This window comes from Trachemys scripta, chromosome 22 (genome assembly GCF_013100865.1).
Source record: "Trachemys scripta elegans isolate TJP31775 chromosome 22, CAS_Tse_1.0, whole genome shotgun sequence".
Lineage (NCBI taxonomy): Eukaryota > Metazoa > Chordata > Testudines > Emydidae > Trachemys > Trachemys scripta.
The window spans coordinates 13,113,421-13,134,359 of NC_048319.1; the positions used below are offsets into that span (position 1 = coordinate 13,113,421).

The 20,939-nt window shown below is 51.2% G+C and overlaps 1 protein-coding gene across 3 annotated transcripts in view; it reads right to left on the minus strand.

Moving 5' to 3' along the window:
- Positions 1-4,707: 4,707 nt before the first annotated feature.
- The window catches only part of PIP5K1C (phosphatidylinositol-4-phosphate 5-kinase type 1 gamma), an 80,843-nt gene continuing 64,611 nt past the window's right edge, over positions 4,708-20,939 (minus strand). For 2 of the 3 annotated variants that reach the window (XM_034755012.1, XM_034755013.1), the window contains 4 exons: positions 15,735-15,839; positions 15,213-15,345; positions 10,967-11,050; positions 4,708-10,602 (listed from right to left, as the gene is read on the minus strand). In XM_034755012.1, coding sequence (XP_034610903.1) covers positions 10,600-10,602; positions 10,967-11,050; positions 15,213-15,345; positions 15,735-15,839 — 325 coding nt within the window. In that variant the 3' untranslated portion in view covers positions 4,708-10,599. The remainder of the gene's footprint in view (positions 10,603-10,966; positions 11,051-15,212; positions 15,346-15,734; positions 15,840-20,939) is intronic. The other variant, XM_034755016.1, reaches the window with a different exon arrangement.

The window sequence follows — 20,939 nt, forward strand, 5'->3', positions numbered from 1 at the left end:
CAGCCAGCCAGTAAAGCAGGTGGCTTATTTAGATGACAGGAACACAGTCCAAGACAGGTCTTGCAGGCACAGACAACAGAACCCCCTCAGTTAGGTCCATCTTGGGGTCCCAGGGGCACCACAGCCCCATTGGGGAGGGGCAGAGCCCCGTCTGGGCTCCCCTCCATTACACCAGCCAGCTCCTGAAATTCTCACCCCCTCCAGCCTCTCTCACCCAGCCTCCCCCGGCTCGTCCCCGGCCTTTCTCCAGTTTCCCAGGCAGATAGGGTTACCATACGTACGGATTTTCCCGGACATGTCCGGCTTTTTGGGGTCCAAATCCCCGTCCGGGGGGAAAGCCCAAAAAGCCGGACATGTCCGGGAAAATCGGGACATGCCGGGCCGGCGGTGCGGGTGCTCGGGGGCCGGGCCGGCGGTGCGGTGCCTGCCGGGGGCTCCAGGGCCGGGCTGCCGGGGCCGGGCCGGGGGCTCAGGGGCTCGGCTGGGGTCGGGCCAGGGGCTCAGGGGCTCCGCCGGGGACTCGGGGGACAGGCCGGCGGTGCCGGGAGCTGGGGTGGTCGGCCGGGGACCGCAGTGCTGGGCGGGCCGGGGGTGGTCGGCCGGGCCCGGGGCCGGTACCCCAGGGCCAGGGCCGGGGCCAGCCTGGGACGCGCCTCCTCCCCCCACACTCCCCCTTACCTGCTTCAGGCTTCCCGCGACTCAAATGTTCGTGGGAAGCAGGGGAGGGGACGGAGTTGGGGCGGGGCTGGGGGCGGGGCCCGTGGAGTGTCCTCCTTTGGGAGGCACAAAATATGGTAACCCTACAGGCAGAGGTAGCACCTGGCTCCAACCCCCTTCCTGGGTTCTCACGTTACATGCTCAGGTATCTTCCCTCAAGCCAATCTCCCATCCCCCAATGCAGACCGTCCCAGCCAAACTCCCCACTCAGCATTCAAAGACCACATTAAGAACAGTCCCAGTTTGTCACAGGTGTCATCCTAGTGTAAGATTAATACCAACTTTTCCAATGTTGCTCCCTCCAATCTCTTCCATGCTTTCTCTCATGCCGCCCCTTACACGTGAGAAAAGCTCCCAGTCAGCCTGAAGAAAGCCCCCAACTCGGCCTTCGAGTCCCTCTTCGGTAATGGATTTGGGAATGGAATGGCTAAGCAGGGGAGAGATCACTGCTACTGCCCAGCTAGCAATTCTGCACATCCCCTTTTACCCCAACCCACCCAAGCCTGCTTCTTCGTCTCATCCATGTGTTATATTTGATCGTTTAACGGGTCAGCGCTTTGGAACAGGGACATTCCTTTGTCTGTACATCACCCAGTACAATGGCTTGTGGGTTCCAGGTACTGCTACAATGTTCAATGGTGAACGAAGCGGTTTCTCCTTCCCCATCTCCAGACCCCTGAGTGCAAAACACAGAGCCCCTGGCATGGCTGCACAGTGACCACTTCCTGCAGGGATCCTGTTACATAAATTAACTTCTCACTCTTTAAAAGACGTGTTGATTTAACACAAGGGAAGAGGCTTTTCACCAAGTCACTCTAGCATTAACTTGATTTCTTGCACACTCTAAAGAAGTCATAACTCACCATCTAGTTCAGGGGTGGGCAAACCTTTTGGCCCGAGGGAATAGAAATTGTATGGGGGGGCCATGCTCAGAAAATTGGGGTTGGGTATGGGAGGGGGTGCGGGCTCCAGGGTGGGGCCAGAAATGAGGCGTTCAGGGTGCGGGAGGGGGCTCTAGCCAGGGGAGTGGGGCACGGGTTCCAGCCGGGGGTGCAAGCTCCTGGGCTGGAACTCAGGGGTTCAGAGGGTGGGAGGAGAATCAGGGTTGGGGTGTGGGAAGGGGTACAGGCTCTGGCTGGGGGTGCAGAAGGGTTCTCAGGGCTGAGATCAAAGGGTTTGGAGGGCAGGAGGGGGATGGGGCTGGGGAGAGGCTCAGGGGTGCAGGCTCTGGGCAGCCCTTACCTCAAGCAGCTCCCGGAAGCAGCAGCATGTCCCTTCTCTGGCTCCTACGTGGAGGTGGGGCCAGGGAGTGCTGTGTGCTGCCCCATCCGCAGACACCACCTGTGCAGCTCCCATTGGCTGCAGTTTCCCGCCAATGGGAGCTGCAGGGGCGGCACTTGGGGCGGGGGCAGCACAGAGTCCCCTGGCTGCCCCATGTGTAGGAGCCAGAGGTGGGTCATGCCGCTGCTTCTGGGAGCTGCATGGAGCGGCCCCCACCCCTGCTCCCTGGCTGTCATGCTGCCGTGGGGCAAAACCCAGACTCCGCTCCCCAGCGGGAGCTCGAGGGCCAGCTTAAAACAGCTGGTGGGCCAGATCCGGCACCTGGGCCGTAGTTTGCCCACCCCAATTTAGTTCTTAGTTGGCCAGGATGCCAGGGTTAACACTTCTATTTTAGGAAACAAGCACCAGGGGACTTTAAAAAAAAAAAAAAAAAAAAAAAAAAACTACAGGGAATTGGTATCTCAGTTATACATTTCATATGTAAAGTGAGGTCCTTCTGTAGCAGTGTTCCATTCCATCCCTCCGACACTCTCTCTTCCCCCAGGCGTACCACAAACAGATTAATAATTTCTTGCAGCACAGCTGAATTGCTCCTCGGACCTCTCCCACAGAAGACCTAGGTTAGATTAATTCTTCTTAGCTTGCAAGATGACACAGGATCACAGCAGAAAGCGAGATGCGTGCAGCCAAATCACCTCTTAAGTGAAGAGGGACTAAGGTTATGTCTACACTGCAAAGTTGTAGACAAAACTTTTGTCTTTCACAGGTACTTCAAAAAAAACCCCCCACGAAAGACAACCGTTTTGCCGATGCAAGTGGCTGTGTGTCGCTCTCCTGCTGACAAAGCGAATGCTGCTCACGGGGCTGGGAGTATTTTGTGGGCAAAAGTGCCGACAAAGAGCGTTTATACATGCTGACTTTTAGCGACAAGGCTGTGTCGACACAACCTTGTCGCTAAAAGCTGCGTGGTGTAGACAAGCCCTAAGTGTGACGCTCTGTACCTCAGGGGAACACCCAGCACCCCCATTCTCATCCTTGGGAAATGATTGTGTAGTATCCAGTGCAAGGTTTGTCATGTCAGGTGTCTTTGGAAGGCTCATGATGCACTGAGTATGGATGTTATAGTAATTGTTACAGTAACATTATAGGTTACAATTTCATGTATATAGTTATGAGGCTGAAAATGTATCCTCATGACTTAAAGCAAACCCAGACAAAAACTCTCTAGAAGCAGAGGGGCAGCTCACACCTCATCAGGGCATGGATGGGACAAATCCAGCCCAGCCTCAAAGGACAATGGCCTAGGCAGCAACAAAAGACGCTGTTAGACCCTCGAGGGAGTCACCCCCCTTCCTTTGGTCAGTTTGGAACTGTGATGAAGTAATGCTCACCTGACTCTGAAAGGGAGGGGGGAGGGGCAAAGCCAAGAACATGATAAAAGGGAGAGACGTTTGCCATGCGCTCTCTCTCTTCCATCTATGGACACCACCACACCAAGCGACTGAAGCGCTGATCAAAGGGGAGAGCCTGGCTGAAGAGCAACCAGCCAGCCTGTGGTGAGAAGTATTTAAGTTTGTACGGACACAGAGTGATAAGATCAGGTTAGAATGTGCTTTGCTTTTATTTCATTTGACCAAATCTGACTTATGCTTTGACTTATTAACTATAAAGCTAGATTTTAAGTGATTCTATCTGATGGTTTGTTCTGCCTGAAGCAGTGTGTTTGGTTTGAAGTGTGTCAGAGACTCCCCTTGGGATGACAAGCCTGGTGCATATCAATTTCTTTGTTAAACTGATGAACTTATATAAGCTTGTAGCATCTAGCGGGTACAACTGGACACTGCAAGACTGAGGTTCCTAGGGTTGAGTCTGGGACTGGAGATATTGGCTAGTGTCATGCGGTTGCACAATCTAAGAAGCAGCTTATATGCCAGAATCTGTGCGTGAACAGCCCAGGAGTGGGGGTTCTCACAGCAGGGTAAGTTTGGCTCCCAGAGTCAAGGATTGGAGTGGCCTAGCAGATCACCAGTCCAGATAACACCAGAAGGGAATGTCACACTAAGATTTTGGTGCCCAACACCCTTGTAAACAAACCCTGATCAAACACAATCCGGTTTGTATGTAGCAAATCAGGATGGCTACCCAGCATCCAGTGCAAGCTGTCCTATAGGTCAGGGTTTTTCAACCTATGGGTCATGACCCTAAGTTGTTTCAAAGGGTCACATAAGCAGCTCTGGTCCTGCGGGTCTGGGTGGGTTTGCCTCCCTGCTCCAGGCATTGCGCCCTTCAGCATCACAGTGCCATCAGGTTTGGTCCCACTGCCCCTCCATCATGACAGGTGGCTGGCTGGGCCAAATTTGAGTGAGTGGCACCACCAGCCCATGCTCCAGGCTGCAATGCCACTCGCAAATTTGGTCCAGCCGGCTCCCCATCAGGCGTGGGGCCAATCCTGAATGATGCTGCAACCCCAGAGGTCACAACACCTAGAGCAGGGAGCTGAGTCCAGCCTGCCCCACAGGACAGGAATGACCGCTGCACCGCTCTGCAAACCTCCCCCAGAGCATTCGTTACCCCTGAGGGTAGGGCCCAACCCCACTCCCAGGGCCTATTTACAGGGCTGTGACAGGCCATCAACATACACAAATCACTCCTGAGGCCAGAAAGGTTGAAAACCTCAGCTACAGGTTAGCAATGAAGAGACTGAGGCAATTGCATGATTACCCTATTTATTAGAGATCCTTTCCAAAATAAAGGAAGGGGGAGGAGGGGATGCAGAATGAGGAGGCTGTTGCATACAAGTGTTATTAGTTCAGGTCAGCAGTGGTTGTACATTTTATACAGAAATTCCACAGCTCTGGGTTCAAAGGTACAGCTCTCCCCTCGACCAAAAAAAGCTTAGAGATTGTCAAAGTATTGTTGGACTCAAAAGTTCTAATAGAACCCGCTTCAATAGTTAAGGACATACAATGTTTCATAAATTACGAAGTAAAACATGAGAGAAGATTGACCTCAATGCAATTTAACAACAAAAAAAGGGTTTGCCTCGGTCAGAGTTTAATGCGAGTTAACTCACTGCAAGTTAAGTTGAGTTGAGTTGAGTTAGCCGACACGTCTGTGAAGGCGACTGTGGGTACGTCACAGGTGGGTCAGGACACAAACGTGTGGACTGGCCATATATTTACAAACGTATTAGCCAACTTGAGTTAATGGCCAATCAACTCGAGCTACAAACCCAAGTCTCAACAAAACCAGCAGTCTCTCTCTATGGGAGTCAGGAATGAGCACAGGCTAGGACTGTAGGAAACGTCACCAACAGGTGAGAGAGAGGACTCTGCTATTAACAAGAGTATTGCCTTTTGAGCTAAGTTCATGATTCCAAGAGAACATTGCATCTAAATTGTCTCACAAAATGCCTTCGTTTTAATACAGTACAATAGTTCAAACAGTATCCACTTTCTGAGCAATAGCAGCCATCAGAGAGGCAAGACAAACGAGGGTGCAATCTCACGCTGAAAGTATTTACAAAATTCTTTACACTAAAAAGGGAAACAATATTTTTAGGAACCATTCCCCGGGGGTTTCGGGTAAGGCAATTAATTCACTAGACATTATAAATAGTTTGCTTGCCTCTGTGTTTACATCAAAGACGACATTATGCTTTATCGCACAGCCGAAGAACAATTAGCATCAATATACATTTCTCTGAGAAAAAAGACTTCCAAAAAAGCGTTCAGGACTTAAACTGAAACAAAAAAAGAGAAACATGACAATATCCATGGATTCTCATCATTTTTTTCAGAGAAGCACTCCCCACGCCCTCCCACAAACCCCCCCTACTTACATACATTCTTTACACAGAGCATACATACAAAATGACCTAATATGAACATCAGCTATATTATACTTGGTCTAATGTAGACTTCAAACAAATCAGACATGATCCAGTAAGTCTGAGCTCTCTCATTTGCCTTTCCATTTAAAAACGTGGGCAATGATGCTGGGTGGGAGTGTGAAGAAAAGATACCCCGGCTGGGTTTAGCTGCTCAGGGAAGGCTGGAACGTGTTTCAAGAGTCAACTGGCTGACAATGACAGGGACAAGCACAGAGCTTGTGCCGTCTCTAATGCTGCCATCAAGGATCACAGTCATGCCAGCTTCAGTGCTGAGATTAAATCTTTTTGCGGTTTCACGAAGTGTGATTTCGACACTCACCCAGATGATACTGGCGGGGGCGTGACAGCAGGATACCTGCAGTGACTGACTGCTACCAGCAGTAAAGGATACAGCTATGCTGACACCTAACAGAGCCTGGGGCTTTTGGGGCTTCCAGGAGTCTCTCCGGAGCACCAGTCTCTGCAGTTTGTTCATTTTCGGTGACCGAGCGCACATTGGGAGTCTGCTCCGGAGAAGCTGTTACTCCTGTTCCCTCGGGAGAGTTCCCAAATGAACACAGAACACACTGGAGCGGAGTGGTGAGCCTGCTGAATCATTCAAACTGAGGCTTCTCCTGCTGGGAGCTGCTCGAGAAAGGCTCAGACTTGGGTTGGAACACCCAGCAAGTAACAGCCCAGAGGCCACCTTGGCAGTCAACATTTTGCATTTCTTAACTGAAGTGGGGTCTTAACTATACCCCCGTCTGCATTCCGCATCCTGTAGCCTGGCACGAGACAGTCCCCTGGGAATCCCCGACACCGGCGCTCACAACTAGCCTTAGCAGAAGCAATGGCCACACACTTTGAGCAGGTGAGTAGCAGGCTGCAGGGATGATGGTGGGATACTAATGACATGAAGCTACTTGGAAGCCTAGGGTCTCACTGGATCGTCCCACTAACACTGCAGTGGAAAAGGAACAAGCTGCCTCCTTTCAAAGATACAAGTAGACTAGAGCTTGAAACAGGCGATAGCTCATAAGCCAACTGTCCGCTATAGTGAAGCTAACAATGAAAATCCTGGTAGATGGCAAAGCCTCACCATAGATCTAGGGCAGAATCAACCAGCCGAATCTAGTGATGCAACCCCTCTCCTCCCCGTCCCCAAAGGAAGTGGCTGTGTCATCCCTAGAGAACGGACAATAGCAGACCGCTATCCCCAGTCCAGCTCTGGAAGTGGGGAGCTCTCTCATACCACCTACTGTATGAGTAAGCCTTGCAAAAACTACTATGCTGAAGTCCAGGAGGCAGGAAATACAACTCCAATTGATGGTAGAGGAGCTTGTTTGGAGCCCAAGGGTATGTCTACACTGCAATTAAACCCCCATGGCTGGCCTGTGCCAGCTGACTCGGGCTTGTGAGGCTAATTACAGTGTAGACGTTCAGGCTTCGGCTGAGGCCCACGCTCTAGGACCCTGTGAGGTGGGCTGCAGTCCAAGCTCTGGGACCATCCCAAGCAGGAACATCTATACTGCAGTGAAACAGCTCCTTAGCCCGAGCCAGCTACCACAGGCCAACCGCAGATGTCTAAATGCAGTGTAGACATACCCGATGGGTCCCTTCCTCCTTCCTCCAGCCAGGTGCCTCTCCCATAATGGAAATGGGAGTTTAAGCTTCCTGCAGGGCAACTTGTACTGGACAAGACAACACAGCACAATGCTTTGGGGGGGATGGGACTGCAGGTGAACAACATGGTTTATTTCTGACCAACTCCCTCTGCAGTGCGGCTCCGGGGAAGGGTTTTTTGGTAATGCCCAGAGTAGCTGTATCTTTAGAAGACGTTCAGAGTCAATAATAGACCCTAAAATACTTGCTTGCTGCAAAGGGTTGAAAACAAGAGATTTACACAGATGCTGCTGCCCTAGAACGTCAGAGTGGAAAACACTCTGGCAGCAAGGAATACTTTTGGAATGGAGGAAGCAAGATCAGTTTTCCAACCTCACAGAACAGGACTCTCGACTTCAGCCTCTAATGTGGGAGCAGACCAAGGAAATGCCACAGCTGCAAACCGCATCACCAAAGATGCTTTGTCTTTGCTGCAGAGATACTGACTGGAGTAGGGGTATTGGATAAACAGATCAGAGATCTTCCAAATGGTTGAAAGTAATAAAATCCTGCTCTTTATTCTTGGGCAATCAGAAGTGCCAAACTTCAGCATCTCCTTCTAAAGGCATAAGGCTAAGGATTTGATTACCAGGAAGGCAGCATCTTCCTTTCAGAGCCCTGCAATGCTGGTCAGAGATGGGCCTAGCTCATCTTCGTCGCTCCTCCCAAAGCTTAGGTTACTCGATGTTGAAATCAAGGGCTTGGTTGTCACAGGGCTGAGCATCGGCAGCTCCCACTGGCTTCCTTTGGACTTGGAGCTGCTCAGTGCTTCTGAAAAGTCACGCTGTACGTTTAGCTGTGTTCTGAAATCTTCTGCCTTTAGCACTCAGCAGTAGCTGAGTCTATGCATTGTTCACCTCCCTAGCTCCTTCGCCCAGCCTCCTCTTTGGAGAGGAGACTGCCAGGTGGGCCTGGGCTGAGCCCTACATACCACCAAATGCCCAAATGATGGTAGCTATACCTGTGCGTAAGGAGAGAAGGGGCTATGTAGGATTCTGAGGAAGCTTTTAGGAACCTGCCAGAGTTCTGTAGCAGATTCGCCACCTGACTCATGGATGTAATGGCAGCATCTTTGTTTTCACAGCTGTTAAGGAGAGAAGAGGGGTTCTTTTAACCCCACATGAGTTCCAAAGAAAGGATATTCTAGACCAATACAGGTGAAGCTCAAACAACGTAACGGCTCCTATGAAGCCCAGCACACATTGGGAGTGCAAGTCTTCAGCCTCTGCAGGGCAGGGATTGAAAATTCAGGCTCCGAGTATTTAAAGAGAAAGCCATCGGCTGAAGATCCTCAGAACAGTGGCAGCTCCTAGGGAAAAAGCTTCGACACTCCCACCGACCCAACCTGCCTCCCCAATATGTCCTGAGTGCTGCTAGGACAGACCGTGGTACCAGTTCCTCAGTGCTTGGCCTGTAGACTGGGGCTGTCCTCTCACTGCTACTGCACAGGGAAGCTTGAGAACAGAGGTTTGAAGAATGTAACAGCATTAAAAAGTGATCTTTACCCCTCACTTTACACTAGAGTCCGAGGAGGACAGAGACACGCCCAAGCCCTCTCTGCGCGCAAGACTTTCTAATTCATGGGAAAGGAGATGCGATCGCTAGAGAAGTCAGGACCTACAGATGAAGTATCCTACAATCACAAGGAGGAACTTGAAGTCAACACCAGGTCACTGCTTTGTGCCATTTCATGGTTAAGTGAAGCCAAATCTTGTCTGGTCTAAAGACTGTAGCCTGCAAAAAGACACCTCTGGAGCACAGAGCAGCACTATCCACCTCAGAGACTCAGGGGCCACCTCACACAGCTGGTCTCCCCTGACTGTGCGTCAACAACATGTGTGTCACATGCCCAATACAGACTCTTCCAGCTGGGCTTCTCTGACTTCCTTCAATATGGGGGAAGGGTGGCGTGTCGGTTTCAGCTATGAAGGGATTCACGTGAACCTCTGACACCCTCACTCGCTTAAGCATCAGATAGAGTCATGAACATGCTGCTAAGTGACTTCAATAGCCTGCAATGCCCAGCTGCAGTCACACAATTCTCCTCCTTCCACGCCCCATGGCCGCGGCAGCAGTCTGCCAGAATATCAGTCTGCCAGCAAATCAGAGCAGATCTCCAGCCCACCAATAAGCAGCACAGTTCATGGTGAAGGCAGAGCTCCACCCTCTCCAACGCCCAGACGAGAGCCAGGCCAAGAAGCCATGTCATTACAGCCAGGGGTGTTTTTGCTTCTCCCATATACATCAACAAGTTAATTGTAGAGGTCACTAGCAATTTCTAAATTCAGCTCAAGTGGCATGTCTAACTCGGACTGCTTTAATACAGGAGTGATTCTCGTCACGTCACTGGCCTCGAATACATTGCATTTACATAGCACCTTTCATCTGAGGGTCCAAGTGCTTTGACAAAGGTGGGTATTACCCGCAGTCACACATGTGGAAACCGAGGCACAGAGTGGCTAAGTGACTTGCCCAAGGTCACACGGAGTCTGGACTCCTGACTCCCAGTCCTGTTGTCTGGGGGTTAGACCACATTGCCTCCTCATCAGTGAAGCTAGGACTGGACCTGCCCTCCTCAGACTCCCCCCCCCCACCTCAGTGAAGATTTGTTCTCTATCTCCTGTGAGGTTTCACACTCTTGATGAAGCACATACATAGAATAGGACAACCAAAGAAAGTGCAGTAAACTAAATGTTTTTAAAAATAAGCACATTTGTGCAGTGTCTGTGCAACGATAAAAGAAATAAATACATGATTAAAAATGAAAAAGGTTCACAGTATCCCACACGGGTAGGTAGCTGCAGTGGTGCCTGGTTGGGAACAGTCACTACCCAGGCCTCGTTACAGCCCGCTTTATGCGGGCGCTCTGGGTGGGAGGTTCTTTGCTGTCCGTGTCTCGGGTAGGTATAAATACACGTTTAGAGAGCGTTTCGCTCCAGCCTGAAACGCAGTGCCCAGATCCAGCAGTGCAGCAAGCTCTTCCCCATCCCATCTGTGTCAACGCAAGGGAACACCTCAACCTGCAGAGGGAACCGCTGCTCTCTGGGTCTTCAGTGTCTGCATAGAGATTACTGGAAGAGGCAAGGAGGAGGGGTTAGCAGGTGAGCGTCACACTTTGCTAGGTCCTCTATACATGCTCACTCTGTGCCCTCAGGTAACAGGACAATTTAGATCTGAGGTCTGATTGTACTAGAAACGATTCAACAGAACCACCAGGAGCGTCGTCAAGGTGAACCCGGTTTCTGGCTACACAGCAGCTCTTGCCTGCTGCCGAAGACCCGATCTAAGATGCAGCAGGACGACCCCAGCCATGCAAGTGCCACCCGCTGCAGAAGCCAAGCCAAGGCCCGGAGCCCCGAACCTCATGCTGGCACCGCAGCCCACATTCAGAGCTCGCCCCTCTGGGCGCCCATCAGAGCTTTCTTGAACACTTACTGTATCGCTCTCCTCATCGGAGACAGAGTGGACTTGAGTGCTATAGTGGAGGGGGGAGTAAACCCAACTCCTCTCGTCTGTAGGCTGCCAGAGAGGCCAGAGACAGTGCAAGAAGAGCAGCGGCAGAGCAGGGAGTGAGGGAGAGAAGAGGAGAAAATAGAGAGAGCAGGAAAATACAGTAAGAACAGCTGTACACCCGAAGGAAGAGAACTGATCTTACAACGAGACTTCAGCAAAGGAGCCTTCCTCATCCTCAATACGTACCTGAGCCCCTAACAACGGCTGGGAGAGCCGCTAGCGGCGCTGCTAAAATGGACATCTCTGTTCAGCTGCAGGGCAGAGGGCAACACTTTCCTCTTCCATGGCACCTTCCATGTGAGCATCTCAAAGAGCTTTCAAGGCATTAATTAAGCCTCAAAGCTCCTGCAAGGCCAGCCCCAATGACAGATGGGGAACCGAGGCACAAAAAGCTAAGTGACTTGCCTAAGTCCCACAGCAGATCAGTGGCACAGCTGGAATTAGACCCCAGATCTCTGGACTCCCAATGCTGCATTTTACCCACAAGACCATTCCTTCCCCCACACCTTCAGCTGCAGTCGCATCTGCATATGTTGGATGTTACTGTCACTTTCAAGTTACGGGAGCTTTTATGGCAAAACCGGCAATATTTGTATCCCCCTTGTGCTGACGTGCCAAGCAAGGCGGTGGAAGTGCAGGGTTAGATCATGTTGGACCATGAAGAGGAGCTGGTTAGTCATCAATTGGAAACAGCAGGGAAATGGAGAACAGGGACTGGGGATGACAAAGGAGGCAACACAGAACTGGATTGTTTTGGGGAAGGATCCAGGGACTTAGCTACCCCAGAACCACATTAATGCGACAGAAATGTGCTTCTGCTTCCAGATGAGCAGGGAGAGACTTGCACTCGAATGCAAGGCAAGGCACAGTTCAAGGGGGAGCCCCTTTCATCGCCAGTCAGTCTGGTTTCCCGCAGTGGTGTCTGAAGGCATGAGGTAAAGGAAGCAGGGTTGGCACTGAGTCTACGACGTACAGCTACAACCAGCCAGTCGAGCTTTGGAGCACTGGGGGGGGGGGGGTCTGCTACACTGAACTCCACGGATAATGGCAGGTTCCGCCAACACGGAGCCGCTGGGAGGGGGCACCAGAATCCAGAGCCGAAGCTTGAAGTGCTGTGCTAGAGCCCCTGGAGCCCCTTCCCACTGCGCAGAGCCCACCCTGCTCCAGATCCTTCATTCCCCATTACTGCTCTGGTGGAGTGAGCCCTGAACTCCACCACCCACCTTCCACGCCTTTCGTGAGCACCAGAAGCAGGTGTCTAGCGACAGCTGTTATAGAAGTGGGTCTGTGCTGTGTGGTGACAGAGAGGAGAAGCATTCAGAGTGTGGGCTCGAGTTAACCCCCTCAGTGCTGGGACTTCTTACTACAGTAAATGGGAGTAGAACGGGTGCGAGGGAGAAGAGATTAACGATTCTCTCTCAACTCTCTCTGGCTCCCCCCATCTCACCAGGGCCAGTCTGCACATTGCTCGTCACCTACATCCGGTCTGCTTAGTGCCCACGGCAGAGGAGGGGCTGGGAATACCACCACCCATTAAACAGTCCCTCTGGACAGACGCCTTGGAAGGGGAACAATTATCCCAAGTTTATAAATGGGGAAAAGGTGAAGTGATTCTGCCATGGTCACAGCCTGCTGAAGGCAGGGAAGGCACTTCACCCTAGGCTGGAGTCCCCAGCAGTTTCCCTCTTAGAGCCTCTAAGCTGTAGAAACTGGTCAGTGCATTAGACACCTGGAAATCAGCCAGTGTCCTAAGGGCCAAAGGGCCGTGTTGGTAGCTGGATTTTATCCTCAGCTTCATACCGGCCGAGTGATGTCATCCTGGAATCCAGCTTTGGCGTTCCAGCCTACATGGCTACCAGGAGGACTCGGCCCAGCATGACACGTAAATAGGGGGCCATGTTAAGTTAATGGCAGATGTTGCCAAACATGCTGGCACAAAGGGTAATGATAAAGCACTTGGCTAAATTCAGTCAATTTCATAACTGGCCTAGAAAAAGGGGGACAGGAAGGAGGGAGACTCTCATAAACAGCTCCACTAGCAGGGGTTCATGGGATATCTTTGGAAAGAGGTTGTAGAGGGTAACTCCTCACTAATCAGGGGCTTGCTGGCCATGCAGGCTGTATCTACACCTCACAAAACAGAACTGGACCCTGGGGCATCCAGGAGAGAGGGAACCGCTCGGCCTTTGCTTGACCCCAGTGTTTCAAAGCTGCAGGCTGGCTCCCTTGTGTGCTAGCGTGTTCACTTACAGTCCCAGAGGAAAACGAGGCGGCTCGGAGTCTGCGCTGGCGGGGAGAGTAAATCCAGTACCTCCCATCTGTGAACTGGATGGCACCAGGGCAAGTGAGGTGAGAAAGGAAACAGAGGAGAAAGGATGAAGTGAAAGCAACCAAGGGGCTGGGCATCTCCAGGTCTGACAGGATTAGCTGGCAGGGGAGCCATGCGGGGAACAGCCGAGCCCCATGCCCAGCCACGCTGCTCTGCGCCTCTAGTCCCCTGCAGCGAGTAGGGAGACCAAGTGCATCCCCACCCCCCACTGTTGCTGCTTTAAGCACTGGAAAGCAGATCTCCCCCAAAGGGGAGTTTATGCTCCCTTGCGACTCAGTGACTTCTCCTCTGGTCCAAGCATCCCTTCAGATTACCCCCAGAATGCAGCTAGCTATTGGAGAGGGCAGCCAGTCCTAACCTGCATCATGCTCGGCTGCTCGCTTGAGCTGCCGCTTAAGCCGTTTTTCTAGGTGAAAGCCAGCGGGGACTAAAACTCGGTGCATTTCCCTTCACCTCAGTAGCTCGGAGACACACAGCACAGCACGCTACACACGGCAACGCAAAGCCAGAGGGCTCAGATGAGATATGAAATGCTGATGATGGGTTACAAGATTTGTGCACACAGCTAGGCACAGCACACCAACCCATCCGTCCCAACAGGCTTGTCTATGGCCAGCTGGTGGGGGGGTGGGGGTGGGGGGTTGAACCTCACTAGAAGGCACTTCCCAATGAGAAGGGCAGTTACCAGAAGGCAGCTCACACTCAGCTGCCATCCACAGGCAAATAAAGAGCAGCAAATGTTAGGGAAAGCTGTTTGCATTTTGAATCACATGCAGAAAAAACCAAAACAGACAAGCTTTTAAAACTGAGCCAATTCCTCCTGCAGCGCCCTGGAGCTGTCCAAATTACTCAGCAATGAATGAGCAATTCTGCAGTGGAGTCACATGAGCACAAGGAAAGCCACGTGATGCACGAATGCTCTAGGATACGCGGTGCTTGAGGTACCCACTTTAGGGTGATCTCGGTTTCTATGGAAGTGCCAAATTGCAGGACACAGCTCCTCCCTGCTGTAACTCCACTGCAGCCAAAACTAGCATCAATGCAAGGCTGAAGGTGTCAGCAGGCAGTGTGCCTCCACCTCCCCTTGTTGGCCTTTGGTAGTTCAGAGAGGAGATACACGTTGCTAGAAGTCTCCTCTCTCTCAAGTCTCCAGCAGGTGCTCAGACATTGCGAGAGCTGATGGAGGGATACAGCTCAGAGAGACTCCGCACTCTGCTGCCAACCCGGCAACCACCTCACTTACTCCCTGCCTCAGTACTAGATTTCCACTGCACCATCTAACGCATCTGCCTGCAGGGAAAGGAAAAACCAGAGTTCATCACAGACCTCGGAGGTCAGCCAACACAGTGACTTCCTGTCCTGTCTCCGGGAGGCTGCGAGGAAAGAATAGGATCTGAAGCCTCATCTTTTCAGGGAGAGAAATAATGAATTCTGCTCTGTGGGGAGGAAAGAGAACTCGCAGGGTAACTGTACGCTCAATGCGATAGATTCCCAGATATGGAGAGCTGGCTTGGTTAAGCCCATCAGAGACTTGTGCATGTAGGTAGCAAAGTCGCTCATGTGGTGGACAGACATGTCTACAATGTGCATTGTAATAGAAGGCATATCTATCTCCTGTGCCTGAGCACATGCTATATTTGAGCTAGCAAAGGGTGAAACTGAAGTTACTGTGATTTAACCAATGAGTGCCCAGGCGACTGTTTCAGATCCACAGGACATGCATTACCCAGGTTAGACTATTTTCCTTCATCCGCTGCTTTGGTACCTCATATCTAGCTACAACGCTGCTTGAACACACTTTACGGGTGTAAAATGGATTAAGCAGATAGAATATCTTACAAAGTATATGTCTGCGACTGGCACATCGTCTTCATCTGAAGCCTGGCTGGCTGGCTCCGAGGCCTGGCTGGCTGTTTCCACTTCGATTGTAGCGGTGGCTGTTGCAATGGCACAGGCTGAAGAGGCTGCCTCCCTGGGTAAGAAGCAAAGAACATGAGGCCAGCTTCCTTTACCAAAAAAGGATGGAGCTAATCTGATTTATTACAGGGGAGCTGAAGGGGTCAGGAGACTGCAAATCTGGACACCGGCACGACTCCCCAGCGCTAAGGTGCAGATCAATGTGGGGTTAGAAGCAGAATCACTCAGCACCCTGGGTGAGGCACCTACGCTTTTAGAAGTTTGGTACCCAGAGCAAATCCGTTCTCATGCATCTCAAAGCTGAGATGGAGACATCAGCCCCTTCCAGGCCCAGGAGTGCCATAGGCTGGCCAGCACCTGGAGGAGCTGCGCTGAAGCAGGAATTAGCATTTCTTCATGGCCAGTGCCAACAGCGACTCCTGTATTTTCCACATTGACACTTGCCCTTTGTCGTCCTCCTCAGGAGCTATGATCTCAACGTCACATTTGCTTTCCAGCTCTACGGTTATCTGCTGGAGTTCCTCTTCAACCCGAACCTCCTCGTGGGACCTGCAAAGCCAAAGATACACAAGCCTATCTGCTCTGTTTAACATGGTCTCTTCCACCCCAGTTCTCAGGTTCTCCAATACCAGAGCACCACAAGTCGGCTTTAGGCAGAAAAGCAATAGCCTCACGTACTGCAGCAGTCCTAGACTGGATGTGGCAAATGGCAGCTTTGTGCACCAGATGTGGCCAGCACGCCACCCACGGGCAGTTGCACAGCACACGTGTAACACAGCTACATTAGCTCTTGCCGTCAGAATCGCCTAGTGTCTGGTCCTTGGGACAACTGTTTCTGACAGCCTAACTTCTCAGCCCAGAGGGTCAATCCCTTCCAAGTTCTGTGGCCGGGGAGGAGAGAACGGGGGCAGCAGGATTAGCTGGAGCCGGCCAGCTGACATCAGGAGACCCTGCTTCATCTCAGGATGGCTAGCAGCAGGAAGCGGCCTGCTGTAGGTGAGGAAAGCAGAGGAAGGTGGGATGGAGGGAGGAGCTGCACAGCTGACTCACGCTGCATTATCAACACGCCAGGTGTGCTGAAGCTCCTTGCCCACTTCTGTGTTTCCTGCCATGCAAAGATGTGCACAGGTACTAAAGGTGAATGACGTAGTCCAGACTAAATTATACACCTGTAACCCTAGGGAGAGCTGTGTGTCTGTGGACTGTCTGCTGCTTCATATGGTATGGTACCGTTGCCCCTTTTCAAACCAAGGGGCTAGTCACAGTGTGGGGTGATGGGGACATTCCAGTTGGGAACAGCAATTGGCAATAGAAAACTGCAGCAAAGAAACACCTGACTTTCTTTACCGAGAATATATAAAGTCCTGTGTCTCTGAACACAGAAGGAATCAAACACCAGGAAACCGTTTCTTTTGCACACAGCACCAAGAACACTCTCTTCAGCCTGCACCTCTGGCCCGAATCCCTCTTCCCAAGTTTCTTCCAGGGTCAGACATGGTACTTTCAACTGCTCCTTCCTGCTGTCTGTGTTCCTCTGTCCCCAGTGTTCTGCTTTCCCCTGCCCCACAAAACATCAGCAACAAACCTCCTGGGGGGTTCACACACTCTGTCCTAGGTAGGGGCTTATCCTTACAGATCTGTTAACTGAAGGATGCATTCACACCTATCAATCTCAATAAGGTTTTAACTCAACCCATAATGAGGTTTCACCCAGCTCATAATAATATTCAAGTGACTGCCTATTTTAGAGAAGCTTAGGCCTGGTCTACACATAGCTACACCAGTCAGGGGCGTGGAGAAAAAAAAAAAATATCAACTAAACCAAGCAAACGTCGCCTCCCCACACACAGCCATGAGCACTGAAGCTATGCCAACCTCATTCCGGTGTAAATACAGCTAGGTCAATGGAAGATATAGCTACCATCACTTGGGGAGGAGGTGGTCCTACCACGATGGAAAAGCCCCTTCTGCGGTTGTAGGCTGCATCTACACTACGGATTTATGCTGGCATAGCTCTGCTGCTATGGTCCCTGCAGAACAGACATGGCCTTAGAGTAGATTATTCGTCCGATGGTCTTCGTGGGAGGGGTCAATGTTTGCCAAGTGAAGGACACAATCAGCTGGGGAAGAAAGTTATTTACACAGTCCTGGATTTGTAAGAGATACCTGAAGATATCGCCACTCCCCCCGTTTGCTCACTCGACAGTGCTTGTGCAAAGCACAGTGCCTGGAGAAGGGCTAGTCAGGGAGTGGACACTGCCTAGCCAGCAGGGGGAGCTCTCCTACAGATCTACGGGACTCAGCTTGGGAGCTCTGCTGTTTCTTGTAGTGATGGCTCTTTAAAAATCCCCAAGGGATTCTCCAGCTACAGCACACACAGAACCCCAACAAACTGGGTACGGCCCCTGTCGTCTTCTGAGCATGTATCAATACATTTGTACTTGCAGCACTTCCAGAGGATCTCAAAGGGCTCTCCACACAGACATTAAGCCTCAGCCCCTGTATGAATAATGTATAGGGGCATACGTCCCACTGAGGCACGGGCCCACATTTTCAAAAGACAGGTTTTAGAGTAGCAGCTGTGTTAGTCTGTATCCGCAAAAAGAAGAACAGGAGTACTTGTGGCACCTTAGAGACTAATGGACACAAATCTGACATCAGGAATCAAAATACTCAAAAACCAGTGGGAGAACACTTTAACCTGTCTGGTCATTCAGTGACAGATCTGCGGGTGGCTATATTACAACAGAAAAACTTCAAAAACAGACTCCAAAGAGAGACTGCTGAGCTAGAATTGATATGCAAACTAGACACAATCAACTCCGGTTTGAATAAGGACTGGGAATGGCTGAGCCATTACAGACATTGACTCTATCTCCCCTTGTAAGTACTCTCACACCTATTATCAAACTGTCTGTACTGGCCTAGCTTGATTATCACTTCAAAAGTTTTTTTTTTTTTTTCTCTTAATTAATTGGCCTCTCAGAGTTGGTAAGACAACTCCCACCTGTTTATGCTCTCTGTATGTGTGTATATATATCTCCTCAATATATGTTCCATTCTATATGCATCCGAAGAAGTGGGCTATAGTCCACGAAAGCTTATGCTCTAATAAATTTGTTAGTCTCTAAGGTGCCACAAGTACTCATTTTCAAAAGAGTTTCCCACCAGGTTGCCAGTTTTCAGGTGCCAAGTCATTCGACATCTCAAGTATGATTTTCAGAAGGGTCGAGTATTCGACAGCTCCCCCTTACTTCAGCTGTGGGTGTGGGTCCACAGCCCTGGGCCACTAGCAAGACCAAGACAAGATTGCAAGTGGGACTGGACATTTATATAGATAACAAAAACGTCCAGAGCTGTTCGAATGAATGACAACAAACTTGGGGAGGGGCTGAGAAAACCGTGTGCTCTGGACCAAGCCAATCTGGTTGCTGTCAGCGAAAGAACACTGGGTTGGATGGACCTGGGGTCTGATCCAGGCTGGCACTTCCTATGGAGCGTTGGGCACCCAAAACCTGAAGGCCCCAGGATCAGAGGCAGTATTTGGAAATGTTGGCCTTTGACTTGCTCAAGGGATCACAGCAAGTTTGGGGCAGAGCTGGCAACAGAACTCAGAGGAGTCCTGACTCCGATTCCTCTGCTCCAGCATGCAGACACTGCTGCCAGTGTTATCGGTGTGAGAATATTCTGGAATAATGTAGGATATTAGCGTCCAAAGAAAGATCTTAGAATAAAGGTATCCTCTGAAGAACAGGGGAATTCTGCCCACTTTGCCAGCAGCTCCCCGCCACACCCCACTGGAAGAGCAGAGGGCTGAACTCCCAGAAATGCTGAGAGTGAGCACCGCTCCCAGTGTACATCGGTGGGAGCTGGGGGTGCTCAGTATCTCTTGAAAACCAGACAGCATCTAGCACCACTGTACGGAGACAACAGATTGCACGCAAGAGGGATATGCCTGCCTAGGGCACCAGACCAGGATCAATCATAGACTATCAGGGTTGGAAGGGACCTCAGGAGGTCATCTAGTCCAACCCCCTGCTCAAAGCAGGACCAATCCCCAACTAAATCATCCCACCCAGGGCTTTGTCAAGCCAGGGCTTAAAAACCTCCAATGAAGGAGATTCCACCACCTCCCTAGGTAACCCATTCCAGTGCTTCACCACCCTCCTAGTGAAAAAGTTTTTCCTCATATCGAACCTAAACCTCCCGCACTGCAATTTGAGACCATTACTTCTTGTTCTGTCATCTGGTACCACTGAGAACAGTCTAGATCCATCCTCTTTGGAACCCCCTTTCAGGTACGTGAAAGCAGCTATCAAATCCTCTCTCATTCTTCTCTTCTGCAGACTAAACAATCCCAGTTCCCTCTGCCTGTCCTCATAAATCATGTGCTCCAGTCCCCTAATCATTTTTGTTGCCCTCCACTGGACTCTTTCCAATTTTTCCACATCCTTCTTGTAGTGTGGGGCCCAAAACTGGACACAGTACTCCAGATGAGGCCTCACCAACGCCGAATAGAGGGGAATGATCATGTCCCTCGATCTGCTGGCAATGCCGCTACTTATACAGCCCAAAATGCCGTTAGCCTTCTTGGCAACAAGGGCACACTGTTGACTCATATCCAGCTTCCCGTCCACTGAAACCCCTAGGTCCTTTTTTGCAGAACTGCTGCCTAGCCACTCAGTCCCTAGTCTTTGCAGTTCACGGGATTCTTCCTTCCTAAGTGCAGGACTCGGCACTTGTCCTTGTTGAACCTCATCAGATTTCTTTTGGCCCAATCCTCTAATTTGTCTAGGTCCCTCTGTATCCTATCCCTACCTTCCAGTGTATCTACCACTCCTCCCAGTTTAGTGTCATCTGCAAACTTGCTGAGGGTGCAATCCATGCCATCCTCCAGATCATTAATGAAGATATTGAACAAAACTGGCCCCAGGACCTACCTTTGGGGCACTCTGCTTGATACCGGCTGCCAACTAGACATGGAGCCATTGATTACTACCCGTTGAGCCTGATGATCTAGCCAGCTTTCTATCCACCTGGGCAGCTCTGCCACTAACTTCAGGGTGACCTTGGGCAGTCCGTTTACCTTCTGGGGCCTCAATTTCCCCATCTGTAAGATAGGGGTAATGATACTGACCTCCCTTGTAAAGTGCTATGAGATCTACTGATGAGAACTGCTAGAGAAGAGCTGGGGACTATTATTTAAGATCACAGAGGGAGAAATTCACTCGTCTCTGCAGAAGGGGCCCAGCACAAAGTCTATGCACCACTAGGGTTACCATTCGTCCGGATTCCCCCGGACATGTCCGGCTTTTTCGAGTTAAAAATAGCGTCTGGGGGGAATTTGTCAATGTCCGGACTTCCCCTCCTCCCCCCCCCCACACACACACAGAGCGTGCGCGCGGCTTACAGAGCAGCCCCGGCTCCGACAGCCAGAGCCCTTCCTGCACTTCCCCCCTCCTCTCTCCTGAAACTTGACACCACTCCCCTCCTGTCTCTCCCTCCCCCTCCCTCCCTTCATTCACAGATCGCTGTTCGCCGTCTGGAGCTCCGAGCCTGCTCCCCTCCCCCGCTGTCGAGCCGCTGCTCTGCAGCACAGTAAGGGGGCCGGGGGCCAGAGAAGCGGCAGGGAGGTTCTGGGGGGGGGGG